The sequence below is a fragment of the Zalophus californianus genome, chromosome 1 (assembly GCF_009762305.2).
Source record: "Zalophus californianus isolate mZalCal1 chromosome 1, mZalCal1.pri.v2, whole genome shotgun sequence".
NCBI lineage: Eukaryota > Metazoa > Chordata > Mammalia > Carnivora > Otariidae > Zalophus > Zalophus californianus.
Genome location: NC_045595.1, coordinates 213,462,308 through 213,482,006, shown reverse-complemented (window position 1 = coordinate 213,482,006; position 19,699 = coordinate 213,462,308). Strand labels below are relative to the sequence as shown.

Here is a 19,699-nt window from a genome sequence, read left to right as displayed (position 1 = left end):
CTGATGGAAAGGGGGTCACCGAGCGCCACTCCCCCAGCATGCCGCAAGGCGTTAGGAACTGGGGTTCAGTCAAAGCCTGAATGGGCTTTTAGCGGGGCTCACCCACACACCTCAGCCCAGCAGTGACGGGGCTGGCTGACCCAGACGGTGCCCACCTGCCACCCATGCAGCCCTGCCCACGCCGCAGCACCGCCCGGAAAGCTCCGGAACCCACACGGCACTCACTCACACCTGCACCCTCCACGGTCCGGCAAACGTGCAGCTGCCTTGGACCCTCCGGGTGAGCACGGCTGAAACGGAATTAGCGGCGCTGAGGGGAAACTAGAGGGGCACAGTGGGGCTGCCCACAGGAGTCTGGGCCTCTAAGTCATATAAGCCGACCTCCCTGCCTCGGACACATCAACCCCGAGCCACGGGGCCGACACAAAGAACAGGTTCACCGTGCGCTCCAAACACAAGTCTACGAAGAGGACGTCCAGACAACCGCAGCTAACTCTTGGCATCTTCTCCCGAATTCTGCGAGATGTGTACGAACAGTTGTTCCCATGCAATGGGCACAAAGTGTACGTGCTACTTGGGAACCAGCCCCTGTCAAGTCACACCACCGGTAATCTTCCTGCAACAACGCACCAGAAGCAGAACCTCGCTCGTAAGAACTGCAGAGCATTTTATTCATGGACACCCCCATGTGTGGCCGGTCCCCGGCCCAGGGAAGGCTGTCTGCCCGGCAGTTTTAGGTCTCAGGGGACTTCCTGGCCAGACCAACGTCAGCAGGGCGTCCGTGCTCTGCGGCACAGGCAGTGAGCGAGGGGCCCCACCCTCTAACACGGTACGTCAGGGAGCCGCGGGTATCCGTGTCCAGAGTCTTGGGAGCGGGGCCCCACGGTCCTGCGCCCCAACTCCACTCAGCGCAAAATGGAGGAGCCACAGGGAGAGGGCCCCCCTGCGTGTGCTGGGCCTGCTGGGGTCACTTCCGGCTCTGCAGCGGCCGCCGCTTGGTCTGTAGCTCCTGGCAACCGGCCACCTTCACTCTGGCCCCTGCCCGAAGCCGCCGCCTCTTCTTTCGAGCCCCTCTCCCACCGGGGCCCCCGAGCTGCTCCTGAGGCCCCGTGGGCTCAGTCCCCGAGCCCTGCTGCCGCCCCATCCTCCTCTTGGATCTGGAGCTCGGGTCTGGCCGTGAGTCTTCCTTCCTGCCTTTCCCTAAAACAGCAAGGCCACGTGAACGAGGCACCATGAAGGCCTGGTCAGCCCACTTCCGTTCTGACCGAAGGCGCCAGCTCCAGGGCCACACAAAGGACACAGAAGAGGACCCAAAGGCCTCAGCAGCAGACCCGCCCCAGCCAGCCAGAGCGCCCCACCAGTGTGGATGTGAAGTTCCACGGCCGTCAGGCAGATGTGACATGGTGCTGGCTCCCGGCCGGGCCGGGTGACCGGAGCAGGCCTTCAGGAAAACCAGGAGGCCGGCAGAGTCGGGAGCAAAAAGGCTGCGGAGGTATGACTCAGAGGGTGGGCAGGCTCGAACCCAGAATGGAGTGGGCTCAACCTGGTGCACAACGGAGCCATGAGCCAGGCCAGTGACCGCAGAGAGGGCCCAGGCATAAGCCAACATGGACGGAGGGGGCCCAGGTAGGAGCAGAACCAGGGCAAACCAGGAGACCCTTCAAAGGGCCGACCCCAGAACCCGAGACCGTTAAGCACACATGGGCAGCCACGGGAGGGCTCTCAGCCGGGGGGGCCGCCAGCTGCCCCTCTTCTGCAGCCCTTTCCTGCCCTGGGGGTTGCGGTGCACAGAGCCCATCTCCACGGCAGCAGGCAGCCCCGTGCCCCAGCAGGACGTGGGGCGTGACGAGGGCAGAGCAGCCCCCAGCGGGGGTCTAACCATAGTCCTGTGGATGATCTGGGGAGGGGGGGGCAGGGGACACAGACTGCAGGCACCAAAGCCCCACCACCGGCTGACACCGCCGGTCCTACCTGGCTGCTTCTGTGACCTGGATTTAGGCCGCTTCTTTGTCCTCCTCTCCTGCCCCTCCTCCTGCAGGTTCCTGTAGGCTTTTTCCGGCACGTCATCCTCTGGGAAGAGGCCTAAGGACCAAGGCAGGCCATCAGGAGGCCGAGGGCAGGTTGGGGTGTTTTCAGTGTGCACGCTCAGGGCCGCGAACGACCACACCGGCACCACCTCCCTGCGCTTCGTACCGCCAACTCCAGGCCGTGCGTGCGGTGAGGCGCCAGCCCGAGCCAGGCTCCAGAGCGCTCACGCCGCATCGCCGGCGATTCCCTAAAAAGCTCAGGCTGAGAAGGGGCCAACGGCGACGCTCTCCATGTCGATGGGGGTCTGTGCACGGAAACCCCATCCCGCGTACGCGGTATTCATGCACATCACCATACGAAAACGTTACCTGCAAGTACCGAACCTGAGCTCACAAGGAGCACGACAACCTTGGGGGACGGTGTGATGGAGGGAAGGAGGGCAGCGCAACGACAGGAAGATACCGATGGCAGAGCCAAGGCGGCGGCCATGCGGGTATTCACCGCGAGCCCCCGCGCCGCTGCTCTACGCCTAAAACCTCACACTGAAACCGGGGAGAGGCCCATCTTCACTCCTAGGCCTCATCATCGGCCGCACCGGGCGTACACAGGGAGGTGCCCAGATCTGCTGCACCGCACACCAGCCACAGGGCAGGCCACGGAACTCACGAGACACGCAGGTTCTCAGGCCCCGGCCCTGGCAGCTGGCACTGAGCAAAACAAGCCTCCCAGGGACTCCAGCACACACCCGGATCCGAGAGCCACCGAGCGGGGTGAGGACGAGCTGCAGAACCGCTCAAGCCCCCTCTCCCGGAGAGAAAGCCCTGCCTGTGCAGCGATTAGTCCCACTGGAAGGGCGACCACGGGAGCTGGTGCGCCCAGGAGGAGGACGGTGTTCCGGGCCAGGGTCTCAGCATGAGATGCTCACCTTCAGCAAGGTCCTGCAACCTGAAAGGAGGGACAGGAGCTCACCATGGTTGCAGCTTCCACACGAGGGCGGACGCGGCCCTCCCGTCAGCCGCCCGGGGGCCGCCCTCGATGACGCCCCTCCACCTGCGCTCTGAGGGCGGACGGAGGCCCCCCCAGAGACCGGTGGAACAGAGTGAGGGCAACTCCAAGGGGAGAGGGAGGGGTTGCCAGCCACCTTCAGGGCAACTTACTTCCGGATCACTTTGTAGAGGCGCTTCCGGTTCTGGGAAGGGGTGCCCTGCTGACTGGCCACGGCGAACAGTCTGCTGGCCACGGCCTCATAGTCAAACTGTGGCACAAAGAGAGACGCAGTCACCTCCCAGGTGCTCTGGGAACGTGCAGCGAGCGGAGAGCGCACATGGATGAGGCGCAGATCGATCCTCCGGTCAGGTCACAAGGACACACCCGGAAGTCCTCCCGAATCCCCTCCACAAACACTGCGTACAACACGAGGGAGCGAGCACACTCCCCGGGGCTGCCGCCCCCATGTGAGAGGGGCTCCCGGGCTGGCCTCTGCGACTACACCCTCGGGCAGCCACGTTGAAACAGGGAGAAAGAACACAAATCGCATTAACTTATACGGACGTCATGTAAGCCAATGTCCCTAATTCTGACTAATTTAACACGTAATCAACATTCACAGCCTTTTAGTAAGCATTCTGTTTCTGCTGGGCTCTGACCCCGAGCGGGACCCGGGGCGACCTCTCGCCACTGCCATGTTCTCTGCCCAACGCCGCACAACGCGAGCAGGGAGCACACCTGAGGCGGCTGACTGGCAGTGGAGCCCAAGCCCTGTCGGCCGGCCCCCAGCCCCGGTTTCGAGGCCTCCCTGATTCTGTACGTGAGGGGCCGGAGCGCCCGCCCTCACGGAGTGCAGAGGCAGAGCCAGGCCCGAGAGCCCAGGCCACCCACCTGGAGGACGGGGCCCACGCTGTCCTCGCCATCTCCCGGCGGCGCCTCATTCCTATCGCATGCAGCCCCAGGGAGGGAGCCTGGAACAAAAGGGCCCCCGTGAACTCAAAGATGCGTGCCCAGCGTGCAGAGCGCCCCAACACAAACACCTGGGAACCAAGAGCCCTGGGTGCCAGGGCCCATGAGCTGGGCAGAGGTGCAGGTGTAGGCTGGGGCAGGGGTACGGGCAGCCTCACACGGAGGGGCGAGGTGCCACTGAAAGGGACGTCCCAGAGGAAGGGGCTGAGCAGTCATCCTTACAACGAAATTAAGAGGAATTACGTGTGGATGTCTTACAGAACCAACGTAGTGTCAGAAATTCCAGAATCAAGGAAGGGGAGCTAGGTCCAGCCACAGGGCAAGCCTGGATCAAGGGACCACAGAGACAGTGTTTCCGATCATCTGAGCTTTGATGTCACTGCCTACAGAATGGTTCTGGACAACAGGCAGGCGACTAGCACAGAGAATGAGAACGGCAGGGCCACAGGCAGGCGCAGTGGGCCTGCCAGCACCCCCGTGTCAGCGTGACTCGGGCTACCGAAGGACGGGATGGGCAAGGTGCACAGGACGGCCGGAGGAAATGTTAGGAGCCCAGGTGGAGGCGGCGTGAACACAGCCACCCAGGAGCACTCCAGCAGGTGGTCAGAGTTGGCAGCAGGTAAACGAAGCCTTGAATCTATATTCTTGGGGGAAAGACTGTTTCTTCAACAAACGGTGCTGGATCAGGCAAGAGGACAAAACCGGGTCCCTGGCCCATGGGCAAATTTAACTTAAAGGAAATGAAAGACCTACATGTAAGAACTCAAATAATACAATGCTTAAAAAAAAACAAACAAAAACAAAACCACCGAGCAGGGAGGGGCGCCTGGGCGGCTCAGCAGGTTGAGTATCCTGCCTTCGGCTCCGGTCATGGCCCCGGGGTCCTGGGATGGAGCCCCAGGTCCAGCTCCCTGCTCCGCGGGGAGGCTGCTTCTCCCTCTCTCTCTTCCTTCCCTCACGTGTGCTCTCTCCCGCTCTCTCTCAAATAAATAAAATCTTAAAAACAAAAAAAAGAAAGAAAACACAGAGCAAAACCTTCATGAGACTGGCCACACCAATGACTTCTTAGATGGGGCACTGAAGACACACGTGACAAAAGAGACCAACTGAACTTTATGAACACTCAAACTTCTGTGCGTTGAAGCCACTATCCAAAAGGCAGCCCACAGAATGGGGGGAGATATTTGCAAATCACAGACCGGACAGGGCTTGAGCATCCAGAATGCAGAGAGAGGTCCTGACGCTCAGTAGCACACGACTCGCCTGAAAGCAAAGGACTTGAGCGGACACGTCTCCAGAGGGATGCACAGACGGCCAATGAGCGTGTGAAGATGCTCCACGTCCCCGGGTCATCGGGGACGTGCAGACCCAAACCGCAGTGAGATACCCCCTCACACCCGTGGGGGTGGCTCCTGGCAACAAAACAGGACATCGGATCCCTGCACAATGCTGGTGGGTATATAAAGTGATGCAGTTGCTGTGGGAACTGGGAGGGACCTCAAAAACTTTAAAAAAGAATTGTGTGTGGCCCCGCAATCCTACTTCTGGGAGCCTGCCCCGAAGAACTGAAAACAGAGTCTCCAAGAGACCCTTGTTCACCCAAGGTCACTACAGCATGAGTCACAAGAACCAAGACGCGGAAGCACGCAAGGGTCCCTTGATGGGTGAGCGGGTAAGCATAACGCGGCCATACCTACAGTAGAATATCACTCAGCCTTAAAAGGAAAGAAACTGACACGTGCTAAGACAGGGACGAAGCTTGACACCACGCTCAGCGAAGCCAGCCAGCCACAGAAGGACAGACACTGTGTGATCCGCTCACAGGAGGGACCCAGAGCAGTCAGACCCACAGGGACAGAGAGTAGAAGGTGGGTGCCAGGGGTCTGGGGAAGGAGTGTGGGGAGGGGAAACGACAGTGTTTAACAGGGACAGTTTCAGTATGGGAAGATGGAAAGTTCTGGAGATGAACAGCGGTGATGGTTGCACAAGCTTGTGAATGCACTTAACACGTCAACATGGTCAACATCTCTCCTGCCCACGGATGGGGCCGAGGAAGCATCGTTCAAGTGCCCCTGCCGACCGCCGTCCTAAGTCAGAGCTTCCCAGAGCCTGGACCGCTGTGGAAGCTCTTCACCAGAGGTCTGAGCTTTCAAACAACCAGTGAGAGTCTGAGGAGCCATTCTGAGCCATGGGGGATGCTCTCGGACTGTGGGGTCGTGAGATCCAAATACCAAGCGCCCCACAGGCTCTGGGTTTGTCACCTGCGCCGCTACGGAGGTGGAGGCAGCCATGAACGCAAGGCCCACAAGGGGGACGGAAGAGTTACCGGACCAAAGACGACTGTCTCAAGAGAGGGTTCTCAGAGGCTTGCTGCCTACTCAACTGTGAAAAACATCTCTGTTGGCGGCATTAAGGACGACACTGAAGAACACCGTTGAAGATTATTTCAACACTATGGGAAAACTGAGTGATGGACATCATGACTGAGTGAGGCAGTGGCAAGAAGAGAGGCTCGGCTCTTGTAACATCTGATGACCGTGACTGCGTAGACAAGACCGTCACTCAGAAATACCAGACTGCGAATGACCACAGCCGTGAAGCAAGGAAAGCCCTGCCTAAGCAAGAGATGGTGAGTGCTTCCTCCAGCCAGAGGTCCGAGTGGTTCTGGAAAGTCCGGTGGCCGTGGGGCGTACTGCGGTGGGTGAGGTGGCTCTGGGGGCAGTCAAGGTGGGGGTGGTGGCCGTGGGGCGTACTGCTGTGGCTCGTTAGGGTTAGGGTCAGGGGCTGCTCTAACAGGCTTGGTAATGACAGGGTGACAACTCTGTGGCCGGCAGAAGCTGTGATGACTTTGGCAGTTACAACAATCTTCCAAATTCTGGATCCATGAAAGGAGGGGACTTTGGAGGCAGGAGCTCTGGCCCCTGAGGTGATGGAGGCCAATACTTTGCCAAACCACGAAACAAGGTGTTCGTGGTGGTTCCGGCAGCGGCGGCAGCAGCAGGAGCTACGGGAGCGACAGGAGGTTCTCATCGCTGCCAGGACACAGCTGAGCAGGAGAGGAGAGCCAGGGGGAGCCACGGGGGGGCCACGGCGGGGGGGAGCCACAGGAGGGAGCCACAGGGTGGAGCCAGAGGGGGGGAGCCAGAGGAGAGCCCCAGAAGTGCCAGGGAAGCTACGGCTTACAAGAGACCTGGGACCTCAGCCATGCACCGTGGCGGCAGGGCCGAGCTGCTGCAAACACCTGTGTGTGTGGGCAGAAAACTCGAGGACTGGATTTGTGACTAACAGTATAACAGAATATTTTAGTTTCTGTTCTGTGGAAAGCGTAAAGCATTCCAACAAAAGGTTTTAATGTAGATCTTTTTTCCACCCATGCTGTTGATCGCTAAATACAATAATCTGATCACGACTGATCATCTGATCACACTGAACAAATGTGTCTTAGAAAAAAAGATTAACATAGTAAACTTCACACAGTGTGTATTTTACCACCAAAAAAAAAAAAAAAAAAAAGAGTGGGAGGCAGGGAAGAGTCCTAAAACTGGTGGAAAACGCACCCCTGCAGCCACGGGACACAACCCCCCAGTCCACGGGGCACGTGAGATTAACCCATGTCCCACAAGGACCCACATTAGCATCAAGACGGTCAACGGTCCAGGCCGAAGCCCAGGCCCTGACCCCAAAGGCCTTCAGTGGGACACCCCCCATGGCATGTTTCCCCCTCGTAGGCTCCGTCCCTCAGCTTGCTCACTTCCCCATCTAGTGGGCACTGTGCTGGGGCTGCTCCCGGCACCAGGACGCAGCTGCAATCCACAGACCTCCCGGTCCTAGGGGAGCCGGCATCCGCTGGGGAGACAGGGCCACGAACGACAGATAAGCAATTCATGTAATTTTAAGTGACTTATGCCAGAAAGTAAGACATCTGGTGGAGCAACCCAGGGAGGGAGACAGGGTAAGGGTGGGGAGGTCCAGGCGGGCCGGGCGATGGAGGGTGGCGACCAGAGAGCAGGGGTGAGCGGGGCAGAGGCACCGGGCAGGAGCGGTGGGTGAGAAAGGAGACAGGCAGCCAGGACGGCGCCCTGGGAGCCGGAGGCCGGGGCGGGGCCCGGACAGGGAGGACACACCCCGGCTGGCGGGCCGGGGACAGAGGCCGGGGGCAGGCTGAGGACAGGGGGGCCAGACGAGAAGCGGACGCAGGGACATCCGCAAGCACCGAAGCTCGCCGGGCCAGAAGGGGCGCCCCCACTCTGGCTGCACTGACCCTCCCCTCACCTGGCTCCCCGGACAGCACATCCTGCCCGCGCTCATCGTCCTCCGACACGCCCTCCTCCTCCGGTGCGTCCAATTCATTCATAAGGTCTTCGATGGCAAACGGGGCCTGTTCCACGATCGCCTCAAAGATGCCCCGAGTGATGTTATGCAAAACCAGGGAGCTGCGGGACAGCAGGTGCCGGAGCAGGCCCGTTAGGCTGGGTATGCCCATCCTGACCCCCCAGCCCCAGCAGCGGCCACTCCGCTGACCCTGTCACACACACACACACAACTCCTTCTCTCTTCCTGACGGGGGAACCCTGTGAGAAAGAAGACCCAGGCCGGAGGAAGCCCCCTGCCACTCACTCCTGGGTCCGAGCAGCAATCGTGCAGAAGGGATCGATGAACTTGAGGTTCTGGTCTGCCGTCAGCTACAAAGAAAGGAGGGGGGGGCTGCCTCAGTCCCTTGTGCGTGAGCACGGGGTGGGGGGGCCTCAGCAGCCGCCCACAGCCCACTGGCCTCACCTCAGCGGCGCCCACTTTGCTCAGCTCCTCCAGGAAGATCTCCAGGAAGTGGCTCTTCACCCCGCTGGGGGCCTGGCTGTCGGGGTGCAGGATCTCCGTCGTCAGCAGCTCCAGCAGCTGCTCGATCTGCCTGAGGAAGGAAAGAGGCCAATACGGCGGGCAGCCACAGCAGGCTACGAGCCTGTGACGTCCCCCACCCAACGGGGAGCTCTGACAGGAACACCATCACAGGCCAGCGCCCTGCCCCCACGGGAGGCGGCCTGGTGATCTGGGTCTGCTCCAGCACGCAGGACCCATGATTACGGATACGTGACCACTGTCGGCTCCTGCACACGTGGCAAGGGTGCATCTGAGCTACAAAGGGCCAGGCGTGTACACGTTCGCACACGCCTTCCCTTCTGTGCGGGGACCACAAGTGGAAGGAGAAAGGCCTGGCGTGACAAGAGGCTACACCACCGCGTCTCGCATCTCTCTGTCCTCACGGGGAACTGCCCAGGAGCCCGCACCAGGGCGGAGCAAAGGCAAAGAAAGGAGACGGGGAAGAGCTGCTCCCCCAGTCCCACTGCACGGAGTCGTGGTCCCCAAGCTGGCCACGTCTGCCGTCCCTGAGCATGCTGCTGTTGGTGGCCTCAGAGGCCTGCGGCTCTGGGGTCAGAAAGCTCTGGCGACCGGTCTTTGCTGGCCTACATGCATGGGGGCTCTGAATACCACACCTGAACCGGAGAATACGCATTCCGTAATGAGCCCCGGGGCGGGAGGCGGCTGCGGGACAGCACTGGGGACTTCCCGACCACAGAAGGGAAGGGATGCTGTCTGCGGCTCAGGAAAGGGGAGCCCTGCTCCCAGGCCATGACAGTAACAAACACTGACCAACCAACCAGGGCTGGCCGGCTGTGCGGGAACGGGGACAGGCTACAGGAACAGGCGGCGCGGGCCAATCGGAGGCTACCGGCTTCTTCAAAAGGGTCTTTCTGCATCTCTTAGCAGCGGTGAGGAAGGAACTCCTCTCACAAGAGTTATCAGAGATAAAACGTCCCTTCAGCCTTCGGTTCTGCTCATGCACTAGCCACCTACGGAGACCCAAATCCTACGTCCTGACAGCGAGAGCCCTGGCCTCGGCGCCTCGCAGGAATTAAGAGGGTGAAAATCAGGCTCCGCAGAGGCACCCTTGCCCTAAACATGACGTCACTCATCATAATTCTAAACTCAGAAAAACCCAGGGAACTACAGGCCACTCCTGCTAGTCTGTTTTATATGGGGAAAAAGTGGGCCTGGGCGAGGATGTAACCTCGCTCTCTGGGAACGCACGCTCTGCTGAAGCAGCTGGGCTGGGAGCTGGCGGGGACGGTCGTGTCCAGACTGGAAATAAACGGGTCTAGCGTACCGTTTCATTACAAAACCACTCAAAATATATGGTTTCCAAGTCTCTTTCCTCTTGCCCCACCCTCAAAACCACGCAGCAGGGCGCTGACACGAGGGGCGCCTTCGACATGTCATCAGTAAAATAAAAAAGGAGTCTGCAGACATCCTGCTTGCTCAGACACCACCGTGCACCCTGCACACACAACACAGAAGCGTTTGAGAAATCCTTATGCTGGGAGCTCGCGTTGCTTTTCCTTCATTTTACAAAAGTTTTCCTAGTTCCTTATACTGGGAACATGTCACTCTCATAATTAGAAAAAAACTGTAAAGAGACGAAACTTTAAATTAGTTTTAAAAACTTTAAAATGTGAACTCAGAACCCATTTGGTGCTGTGGATCTCGACCTGCCTCCTGACATCCAGAGGCCAGCTGCCATCACCGGGAGCCACAGCTCAGCCGGCCCTGCCCCAGCGTGCTCCCCGGGGTCCCCAGAGGGTGGAGGAGATCGGGCTCGGCAGAGCCCCACTGGCCCGGGGCCAGGGGAAGCCCAATGCTGGCCACAAAACGCAGGCCTCTTAATTTGGGGGACACGGACTACCCCCATCACAAGCACCTCTGTCAAAAGTGACAAGTCTGAATAAATTAAAAATTTCTAGAACCAAAGCAAATACCACTGATAACAGAACTCAATATGCCATGTTATACCAAAAAACGAGGAAAAAAAAGCCCCTTGGCTATGCATCAATTATACTGAAAAACAGTATAATGAGAGAACTAAATTTGGATTCATAGTTAAGAACTTACGTTCAAGGTTGAAAACATTCATTTCTGTGAACACACGCACAAACTATAATTCTAAAAATGCCTTCATCTTAAGCACCATCGGGTCACCCTTTAATGGGAAGACTGACATCTCTTTATGATGAATAACTAGGAGAGAAGCATATGGCCCTGGCCCCAGTGACACGACGGGCTCGCCTGTGAGCAGGAGCTGCTCTCGGGATGTGCCGTGAGTACCAACCTTTCTTGCCACCCCTGCGTCTTCAGGGCCTTCAAGGACTCACTCAGGACCATCCGCATGAGCTGTGGCATGAACGGAGACCCTCGTTAGCGGGGCACAGCCCGGACTTCCCCAGAAGCCCCTCTGCCCCAGTCATCTCAGTGGCCCAGAGTGCAGAGCAGGCCCTCCAGAGCTGTTGGACAGGACACCAGAGGTGTCACTGCCCCCAGGCTGGGATGGTCCCGCTTTCCAAGAGCACCAGGAATTCGGGCTCACAGCGGACACCCTGGGGAGCAACTGCTGGGCCATGAACGAAAGCCAAATGAACGGTCCCCATTTCAGGAAGTGCGTGTCCTCCCCGGGGAGGCTGAGCCCCTTGGGAAAGGCTCCTCTGAGCTTTCTGAAGGACTTCTCTCCCCAACAGACAGTGAAAGTGTTTGCTTTCTCTCTCATCCCCCAGAGGGGAAACTCCCCCCCTTAAAAAAGCCCGTCCTTGGGGCGCCTGGGTGGCTCCGTTGGTTGGGCGTCTGCCTTCGGCTCAGGTCATGGTCCCAGGGTCCTGGGATCGAGTCCCGCATCGGGCTCCCTGCTCGGCGGGGAATCTGCTTCTACCGCTCCCTCTGCCTGCCGCTGCCCCCTGCTTGTGTCCTCTCTCTGTCTGTCAAATAAATAAATAAGATCTTAAAAAAAAAAAAAAAAAAAGCTCCTCCTTTACGAGGAATCCTGACTCCTCCCCCACGACTCCCGGTTTCCCCTCAACAACAGCTCACGGCTTTTTCAGCCAGTTTTCCTACCGCCGAGATGTGAGGTGGCACACCCAGAGAGGGGTCTAGGAGTGCAAAGTGACAGAGGACGCACATGGGGATGGGTCTCCTGGCCGTCAGGTGTGCCCAGGACACATGGGGCCCAGGGGACACCACTCCCAGGGCCTAGAGCCGCCAGAGGCTTCGCCTCTCGCCTCTCCAGGGGGCTGCACTGCTGGGTGCAGTCATACGGGTCCCCACAAAGTGACAGAAGCCATCCTATCAAGCACGCAGCAACTCCATCTTAGGGAAACTCCTCTGTCTGGTAAACCCGTGCTTTGTGAAAGTGCATAGCCTGGCCCCTGCCCCCGGCCTCACATGCTTTAGCTTCCATCTTCCTCCCTTCCTGAGCTCCATGCCTTGCCCACTAGCTGGTCCTCACCTTGACATCTGAGATACACAGTGTCCACATAACCCCAGGGCCAAGTCTGAGCTGGGAGCTGATCCTAGTGGCAGACCACGAGTAACTGCAGCCCCAAAGGCGGCCGTCCTCAATGAGGCCCAGCCAATGACCCGCTGGGTCATCTGCTCTCAGACAGCGACACTATCCTAAGCCCCAGTGAACCCTGCTGCGGGAAAAGGAGTGTGGTTCAAATGTGGGGATACGGAGTCTGTAAATCTCCCAATTTTCCTGCATCTCTGAGGGCAAATCAGTAACCTAAGTTCTGAGAAACGCAGCATCAGAAAGAAAAAGGGGATTCTGCATACGACAATTCTACAAACCATCCTCACCCAGAAGAAAGCAGCTTCCCAGCTGGGCACCCTACAAATGGACAAGGGTCTACGACTAGGGCATGAACTCCATGCAGGTTTGCTGGCACTCACGGGCTCGCGGCTACTCCAGCGGGGATGCAAGGCTGCGGCCCCGATCCTCCCCAGACAGGCCATTTTAATCTCCTCCTCTGAACCGAAATCTGTGCGCTGTTTAAGTACTGAGTTCTCTGCCCGCGAACCAACCCTCAGAGACAGGGCACATGCCGGGCAACCCTAGGCCCGTGCACCCCCCTCAGCCCTCAAGACTTACGGGTCACAGTACTCAAGGGCGCAGCCCTGCCAGGGCCGGAGACGCTCGGAGGCCCCATCGCTCGGGGCTGTGCCCCCAGCTCGCCCAGCCCCGCCCCCACGCCCCCCAGGCCCGCTGCCGCCGCCACGGGCAACCTCACCATGTAGAACTTATCCAGGCGCAGTCTGTCGATGCCTGTCCACTCGCGGTTCATGGTTTGCCAGAATGTCTGAAGGAACAGGTGCTCTGCAGGAAGAAAAAAGGCCAAAGAGAATCACAGGGGAACACAGAAGCCGCTCTGGGAAGTGAGGTGAGACAATATGGAGAAAACTGCTCAGGACATCATGTGCGGCCAACCTCTGGGGTCCTCAGTCCAGTCTGCTGCACTCAGAAGGGGTGTTCGGAACTGGGCTTAGAAATGGGGCTGGAGGAACCTCAGAAACAGAAGCAAAGCCCAGCCACAACCTCAATCTGCCACGTTCTCTGAAGAACAGGCGCAAAGAGCTGGCAAAGCCACTGAAAGAGAAGGGCTGCTCGGGCCGGCTCTTCCCCTACTTGGGCCGGAGACCCTGCCTGACCCCCACAGGCTGGCTCTTCCCCTACTCGGGCCGGGGATCCTGCCTAACCCCCATGGGCCGGCTCTTCCCCCTCCTGGCTCGGGCCGGGGACCCTGCCTGACCCCCATGCCTGGCCCCACTACATCCACTAACCCATCAGGCACAAACCCCCCCCATAACCATAGGTCAGACACACAGTGCTGCAAGCTAACCTGTGTCCCCCAAATTCATGTTGAAGCCCTAACCCCAGGACCTCGAATAAGACTGTATTTGAAAATAAAGTCTTTAAAGAGGTAGTTAAGGTAAAATAAGGTCACTGGTGTGCGCCCTGCACCAATGTGAGGCCCCGGTTACCAACAGTGGATGGGTTTAGTTCCGTTACAGTGAAGTAGGTATCCTTACAAAAGATGAGCACACAGATGCTCACAGAGGGACAAGCATGTGAAGACACAGGAGAAGGCGGCATCCGCACGCTCAGGAGAGAGGCCTTGGGGAACCAGCCCTGCCCACGCCTGGACCTCGGGAGACAAATGGGGCCTCCCTGATCTCCTGCTACAAGTTTCTCCAACACCAAAGGGTCGGTCAGATGGTTCAATAATGGGCAAGCCCGAGTTCACTAACCTATTCAACCGTCACCAGGTGAATGTTTTGTACCTGGCCTTTTGCTGAGCACAGAAACTCTTCTGCAGGTTCTCAGAAGGTAAAAACTATGGCAGACGGACCTCCACTAATGACTCAGATGCTAATGACACACTCCCAAATTGAGACAGTAGCTACCGTCCCTAATTGTGACTACTCTACCTACTTCACTGTAACGGAACTAAACCCATCCACTGTTGGTAACCGGGGCCTCACCAGCAACAGCCGCAGCCACCTCTGCCAGGGGCGCTGGCTCCCCACCCCGAGCGTCAGAGGGAGATGCCCGGGCTCCACCCCCACAGCTTGATTCAACTGGACCAGAGTCTAAACGTCAAGATGTCTAAAGATGCCCAAGTGATCACAGCGGGCAGGCAGCAGGGTTGAGAACTACAGATCCTGGACAGGACAAAAACGGGTGGGTCGGGGAAGCGCCCTGAGGGAATGCCGCCATCAGCCGACTCGGTCCAGCAGCTTGGCCACACTGCACTAGATTTCCATTTTCATTTTAAAATGCAAGATACTGGCCCTTCAGCCTCGAGCTAGGTCCACGTTGGATAAACAAGTTAATACTGCTGAACACTGAGAACAACGCTTCGCACGTAAGCCAAGACAGGGCCCTCCCTCTTGCTCTGCATCTTAAGAACACAAGCCTTCCACGTCTGGTAGCCAACTCTCGGCAGTTCTGCCCTGCCCAAAGGGCTTTTCCGGGGCGAGGGTACTCACGTGCCTCTGTGGTCTGGAAAGCATGGATGAGCTGGGAAATGGTCCTCCCTAGTTCCTCCTGGGGTAGTAAACAGTAGAAAAAACTCCCTCAGACCCTGAAGAAACATGGTCTTACAACAAGAGGCCACAACAGAAAGACAACCACACTAAATCTCCACTCGCTCACCACGAGAACCAGCTCCCACCAGCCTTTCTACCCAGCGTGCTTCAGGTCTGCAAGCCACACTGTTGCAAGAGGCCTCCCCCGCAGCCAGAACCAACAGAAGCTCATCACAAGCAAGGGCAGCCACTGCTCCCACGACCGGGGCTGAGCCTCAAGCAACAGAGACTGACAGTCAAAGGACGGCACAGGAGAGATGGGGCCACCTGACCAGCCGGAAGAGACTGACCAGACCCCAGAAACTACGCACTGCTTGCGTCACTGTGCTAAGCATCCCCTAGGGCACTTGCTAAATAGACAGTCCCAGAGCCTCCCCTCGGTGGGCATCAAATACAGCACAGGAGTCTGCATTTTAAATAAGTACCCTCACCACCAGGTAATTTTTTAAAAAAGTAAACAATTCACTCTGACACTGTTTTAAAAACGCCAACATGTGGGGCGCCTGGGTGGCTCAGGAAGCTGGGCATCTGACTCTTGGTTTCGGCTCAGGTCACGATCTCAGGGTCGTGAGATCAAGCCCTGTGTCGGGCTCCACGCTGTGTGGAGTCCGCTTGGGATTCTCTGTCCCTTCCCATCTGCCCCCCCCACCATGCATGCTCTCTAAATAAACCAATAGAATCTTAAAAAAAAAAAACAAACTAGCATCTCAGGGCAGTGAAACTGCACTGTACGAGCCTGTCGTAGTGGAGCATGTCACCACACACTTGTCCAAAGCCACAGAATGCACACACTAAGAGGGAACCCTCACACCCACTATGGACTCTGGGGACGGTCCGCGTCAGGCAGGTTGATCACCTGTAACGAACGCACCGCTCCGGTTTGGGTGGGGCTGTTCACGTGTGGAGGAAGGGGCTGTTTGAGAGTTCTCTGCACCTCAATTTTGCTGTGAACCTAAAACTGCTCTAAAAATAGTCTAATTTTTAGAAAAATAATTAAAAAAAAAAACAAAACCCGTTTCTCAGCAGACTTGGATTCTGTCCCTGGTTCCCTATTTCGGCGCTGTCTGCCACCTGGGGCACACACCCGCGCTGGTAGCCACCTGTCATGACAGTGCCCCCCTCAGCACCACCACCACACTCTAACCAAAGGCCTCGGCCCTCTGGCTGTAAACAAAGTGTCGAAGCTAGGGGCGCCTGGGTGGCTCAGTCGTTGAGCGTCTGGGTCCTGGGATCGAGCCGCGTCGGGCTCCCTGCTCCGCGGGAAGCCTGCTTCTCCCTCTGCCACTCCCCCTGCCTGTGCTCCCTCTCTCGCTGTGTCTCTCTCCATCAAATAAATAAAATCCTAAATAAATAAACAAACACAGTGTCGAAGCTATGAAACTTCGTAACTCCGTGTCTTTCGCGGCGTTAAAATGAGGGTCAACCACGCGCCCATCTGTCCTCCCGCGGATGCCTCTGCTACCTCCTCATACACTCACCTGGAGGAGCGGCTTGTCCTGCATCCACATGCAATAAAACAGTCCTTTCCAGACCTTCAGCAGCTCGTCATGAGTGAAACCACCTGCACCAAGAACAGCGACACTCAGACAAAGCAAACCCAACTTTTTACTGCCAGGAACAAAGCCAGAGAAATGGTGAGTGCCTGAATTAGATCAAAGTGCTCTAAGTGGAAACATACCTGGCCCTCCCCTCTCCTGGAGGCTCTCCCTCCCCTCCCTTCCATCCTCTCAACTCAGAACCCGCTGGACCTGTGGCTGTTAGTATTCCTCCACGTAACGGCCCTTTATTCAATAAACACTAAGAATCTACAAGTATCCATATCCGAGGCACCATATTCCATTTGTGGACACTGAACACTGCATGGATTTGCTGGTGATGACTCATTCAGCTTTACACGTTGCGGTTTGTGCACTTTTCTGTTATGCTTCAAATTTTAAAAGGAAAAATTAACTCCTTCAAACTAGTAAGACACACAGACATATAAAACCGCTTGAAATATTTATGGAGGTCCTAACTCTGTGTCTGGCATGCTGTTCCTGAAGCAGTGGTTCTCAGACTTTAGCACCAGGATGGAAATCACCTGGACAGCTTCTTATTTTAAAAAAAAAATTATTGTTATGTTAATCACCATACATTACACCATTAGTTTTTAACGTAGTGTTCCACCTGGAGAGCTTCTTACACCAGGCTGCTGGCCCAACCGCCAGAGTTTCTGACTCCTTGGGGCTGGAATGGAACTCATAATTTGCCTTTCTAACAGATGTCGGGGTGACGCCGATGCTGCTCATGGGGGCCACGCTTTCAGAACGAGCGTTAGAGTGACCAGTTCACAGGAAGCACGTCCTCTGCCCTGGCGGAGGATCCGCTGCACTCTAACTCAGACCACAACCCAGTAATTATACGAAGAGAGAACTGCCAACAGCAACAAATGCCGCTCCGACCGCCCAAATAGCGGGTAGCAGGGAAAACAGGGTATACCGTCGGAAGAGGGCGCAGGCTCCCCGCGGGGTGGGGGGGCCGCGCCAAAGGCTCGCCAGGCAGGGCATGGGGCTGTGGGAGGCACCCTCGCAGACGCCGCCGCGCGGGCCTGACGGCGTGGACGACCCACGTGGTTCGGAGGCTCCCCCCACACACACACACACACACACAACACAGGCCGCGCCTCCGCCGATCTCCGGCCGCCCCGCGCATCCCGCCCGGCCCGGCCCGGCCTCGCAAGGCGCCCCGACCCCGCCCAGCCCCGCGCCAACCTGCGGCCCGCTGAGTCCTGGCGACGATGTATTTCCGGAGCTTCTTCACCGCCCGGTCCCGGATCACCTGCTCGTTTCCGGCCAGCCGCTGGGCCAGCTGGATCTCCGGCGGGAGCGGCACGCGCGGAACCATGGCGAACGCCCCGGACCCCTGGGCTTCCGCGACCACGGCTTTTCCCCTGGGCGCGCGTGCGACGTCACACGACCGCGCCGGGCTCGCCCCGGCGTGCGCATGACGTCACAGGGCCGCGACCGCCTCTCCCGGACCACGGGCACCGCCGCTTAGCGGCCGGGCCCCGTAATGGCCGCGTCGCCCGCCTCTGCCGAGGGTCCGTTCGCTCGGGACGCTCGTGATTAAGGAGAGGCCATGAAGCGTGCGCCTGTTAGGGGACTGTAGTTCACCCCGGCCGGTGAGGGACTGGAGAAAGACCCTGTGCAGCCCCCGTGAACCACTGATTCCGGCGAAAGTCATCCGAAAATGCCACGGCCAAGGGAGAACGGTGGCGCGGGCGGGTTTCAGCCGCGCCCCAAGTGGCCCGCCACGGCCGGCGCGCCCTTACGCGTGCCCCAGGGCCTGTCCCAGCCGCTGACTCGGGGAAGGAACGGAAGCCCTTCTGGGACTCGAGCGGCCTGGACCAGGAGAAGCCGAACAAACTCGGATGAACTCCTCACCAGAGAAGCCGATAACGCAAGACGCGGGAGGGTTTGGAAAAGAGAAAGGGAGGAATTTAGTTTGGGCGCCGGCGGGCGGCGGAGGCGGCGGGCTCCAGCCCCAACCGCGGACCTCTCCACCGCCCGCAAGGTGGACACCGAGAGCTTTCTAGAGAGAGGGTCAGGGGGCGCATGCCAGAGAGCAGGCAGAGAGTGCGTGGTCAAGGGTGGGGTTCGGTATGTGCTCAGCCCCTGATCGTGGGCGGGGAAGGGGATGTGTGGCAAGTGGGCTTCTAGGCATATTCTGTTGCTCTCCGGGCTTTTCCGGTCAGGTGTTTACAACGGTCTGGTCATTGTCGATGTCTCAAGAAAGTGCGACAAGACGTAACAGTTGGCATCTACTGGAGCAAGAGCGCTGGCTAACACCAGCATCACTTGTGGGGCAGATAAGCCTGAACCTCGCGCAGCCTCTAGGTCTGCACCCCTGCTTTCAGGATGTAGAGGAGGGCTACCCACAGTGCGTGAGAAAACCACGAACTCGGGTCCAGGACAGTTTGCAAGACAGCTGTCCTGATGTCTTCACAAAGCTAGTGTCATAAACAAGGACTGAATGGATGAATACGTGTAAGAGGAGGGAGTGAAACATACAAATCTTGATTGGACCCTGGTTTAAAGAAAAAGCTAAAAAGTCATTTTGGAAATAATTGAGAAAACTTTCATACAGACCATGTGTAGATTATGGTACAGGATAATTGTTTCTTTTCTAGGGCGTGACGGTGTTTATGTAGAATGAGGTTCAGCAGAATTTTTCTATAAAGGGCTATGTGTCCAGGGACCCCATGAGTACCCCCCAGGTTCCCTGATTTGCTAGGAGGACTCCCGACTGTGATTTATTAAGGCAAGAGGATACAAAGCAAAATCAGCACAGGGAAAAGGCTTGCTGAGTGAGTCGAGGAGGAAGCTTCCAGAAGCTTCTCCTGGTGGGGTCACACAGAATTTGCTTAATTCACAGCAAAGAGCTGTGAGATGTTATCTAGCAGGGAGCTGGTCAGAGATCAGTGCCAGGCTTCTACCAGGGGCTGATCACATGGGAACCCTCTGCCTGGCTCGTACCAAAATTCCAGACTCCCAGAGGGAGGAGAGTGGGTGTTCATCACAAGCCTGTGAAAATTAACGAAGGGAAACCTCACCAAGTGGAGTTGGGAAGCTAGAAGGGGGATCCCCACCACTCAACCACAATTACAGGAAGAATTTTCAATCACAGATGCAGAAGAATCCTCCACAGGAGAGAATCACCAGTGAGGATCCCAACAGAGAAAGATGCATCCTGCATCTCCTACAAGAGATCGGCC

The 19,699-nt window shown here is 57.7% G+C and overlaps 1 protein-coding gene across 1 annotated transcript; it reads right to left on the bottom strand.

Annotated features, from left to right (window-relative positions):
* Positions 1-649: 649 nt before the first annotated feature.
* RRP1 (ribosomal RNA processing 1) lies at positions 650-17,868 on the bottom strand. The gene is made up of 13 exons (XM_027585780.1): positions 17,697-17,868; positions 16,425-16,507; positions 14,848-14,905; positions 13,089-13,174; positions 11,144-11,205; positions 8,761-8,890; positions 8,602-8,666; positions 8,257-8,417; positions 3,907-3,986; positions 3,186-3,283; positions 2,954-2,973; positions 1,972-2,082; positions 650-1,200 (listed from the first exon to the last, which is right to left on the bottom strand). Exons 1-13 carry the CDS (start codon positions 17,827-17,829, stop codon positions 968-970), a joined length of 1,320 nt encoding a protein of 439 aa, XP_027441581.1. The 5' UTR covers positions 17,830-17,868; the 3' UTR covers positions 650-967.
* Between the last annotated feature and the right edge of the window lie 1,831 nt (positions 17,869-19,699).

Coding starts and splice junctions, on each gene's coding strand:
- RRP1 (XM_027585780.1), bottom strand. CDS start 17,829: ATGGTTCCGCGCGTGCCGCTCCCGCCGGAGATCCAGCTGGCCCAGCGG. Junction 13,175..14,847: donor TTTCCAGACCACAGAGGCAC/GTGAGTACCCTC, acceptor TTCTTCCTGCAG/AGCACCTGTTCCTTCAGACA. Junction 3,284..3,906: donor GCGTGGGCCCCGTCCTCCAG/GTGGGTGGCCTG, acceptor TTTGTGCCACAG/TTTGACTATGAGGCCGTGGC.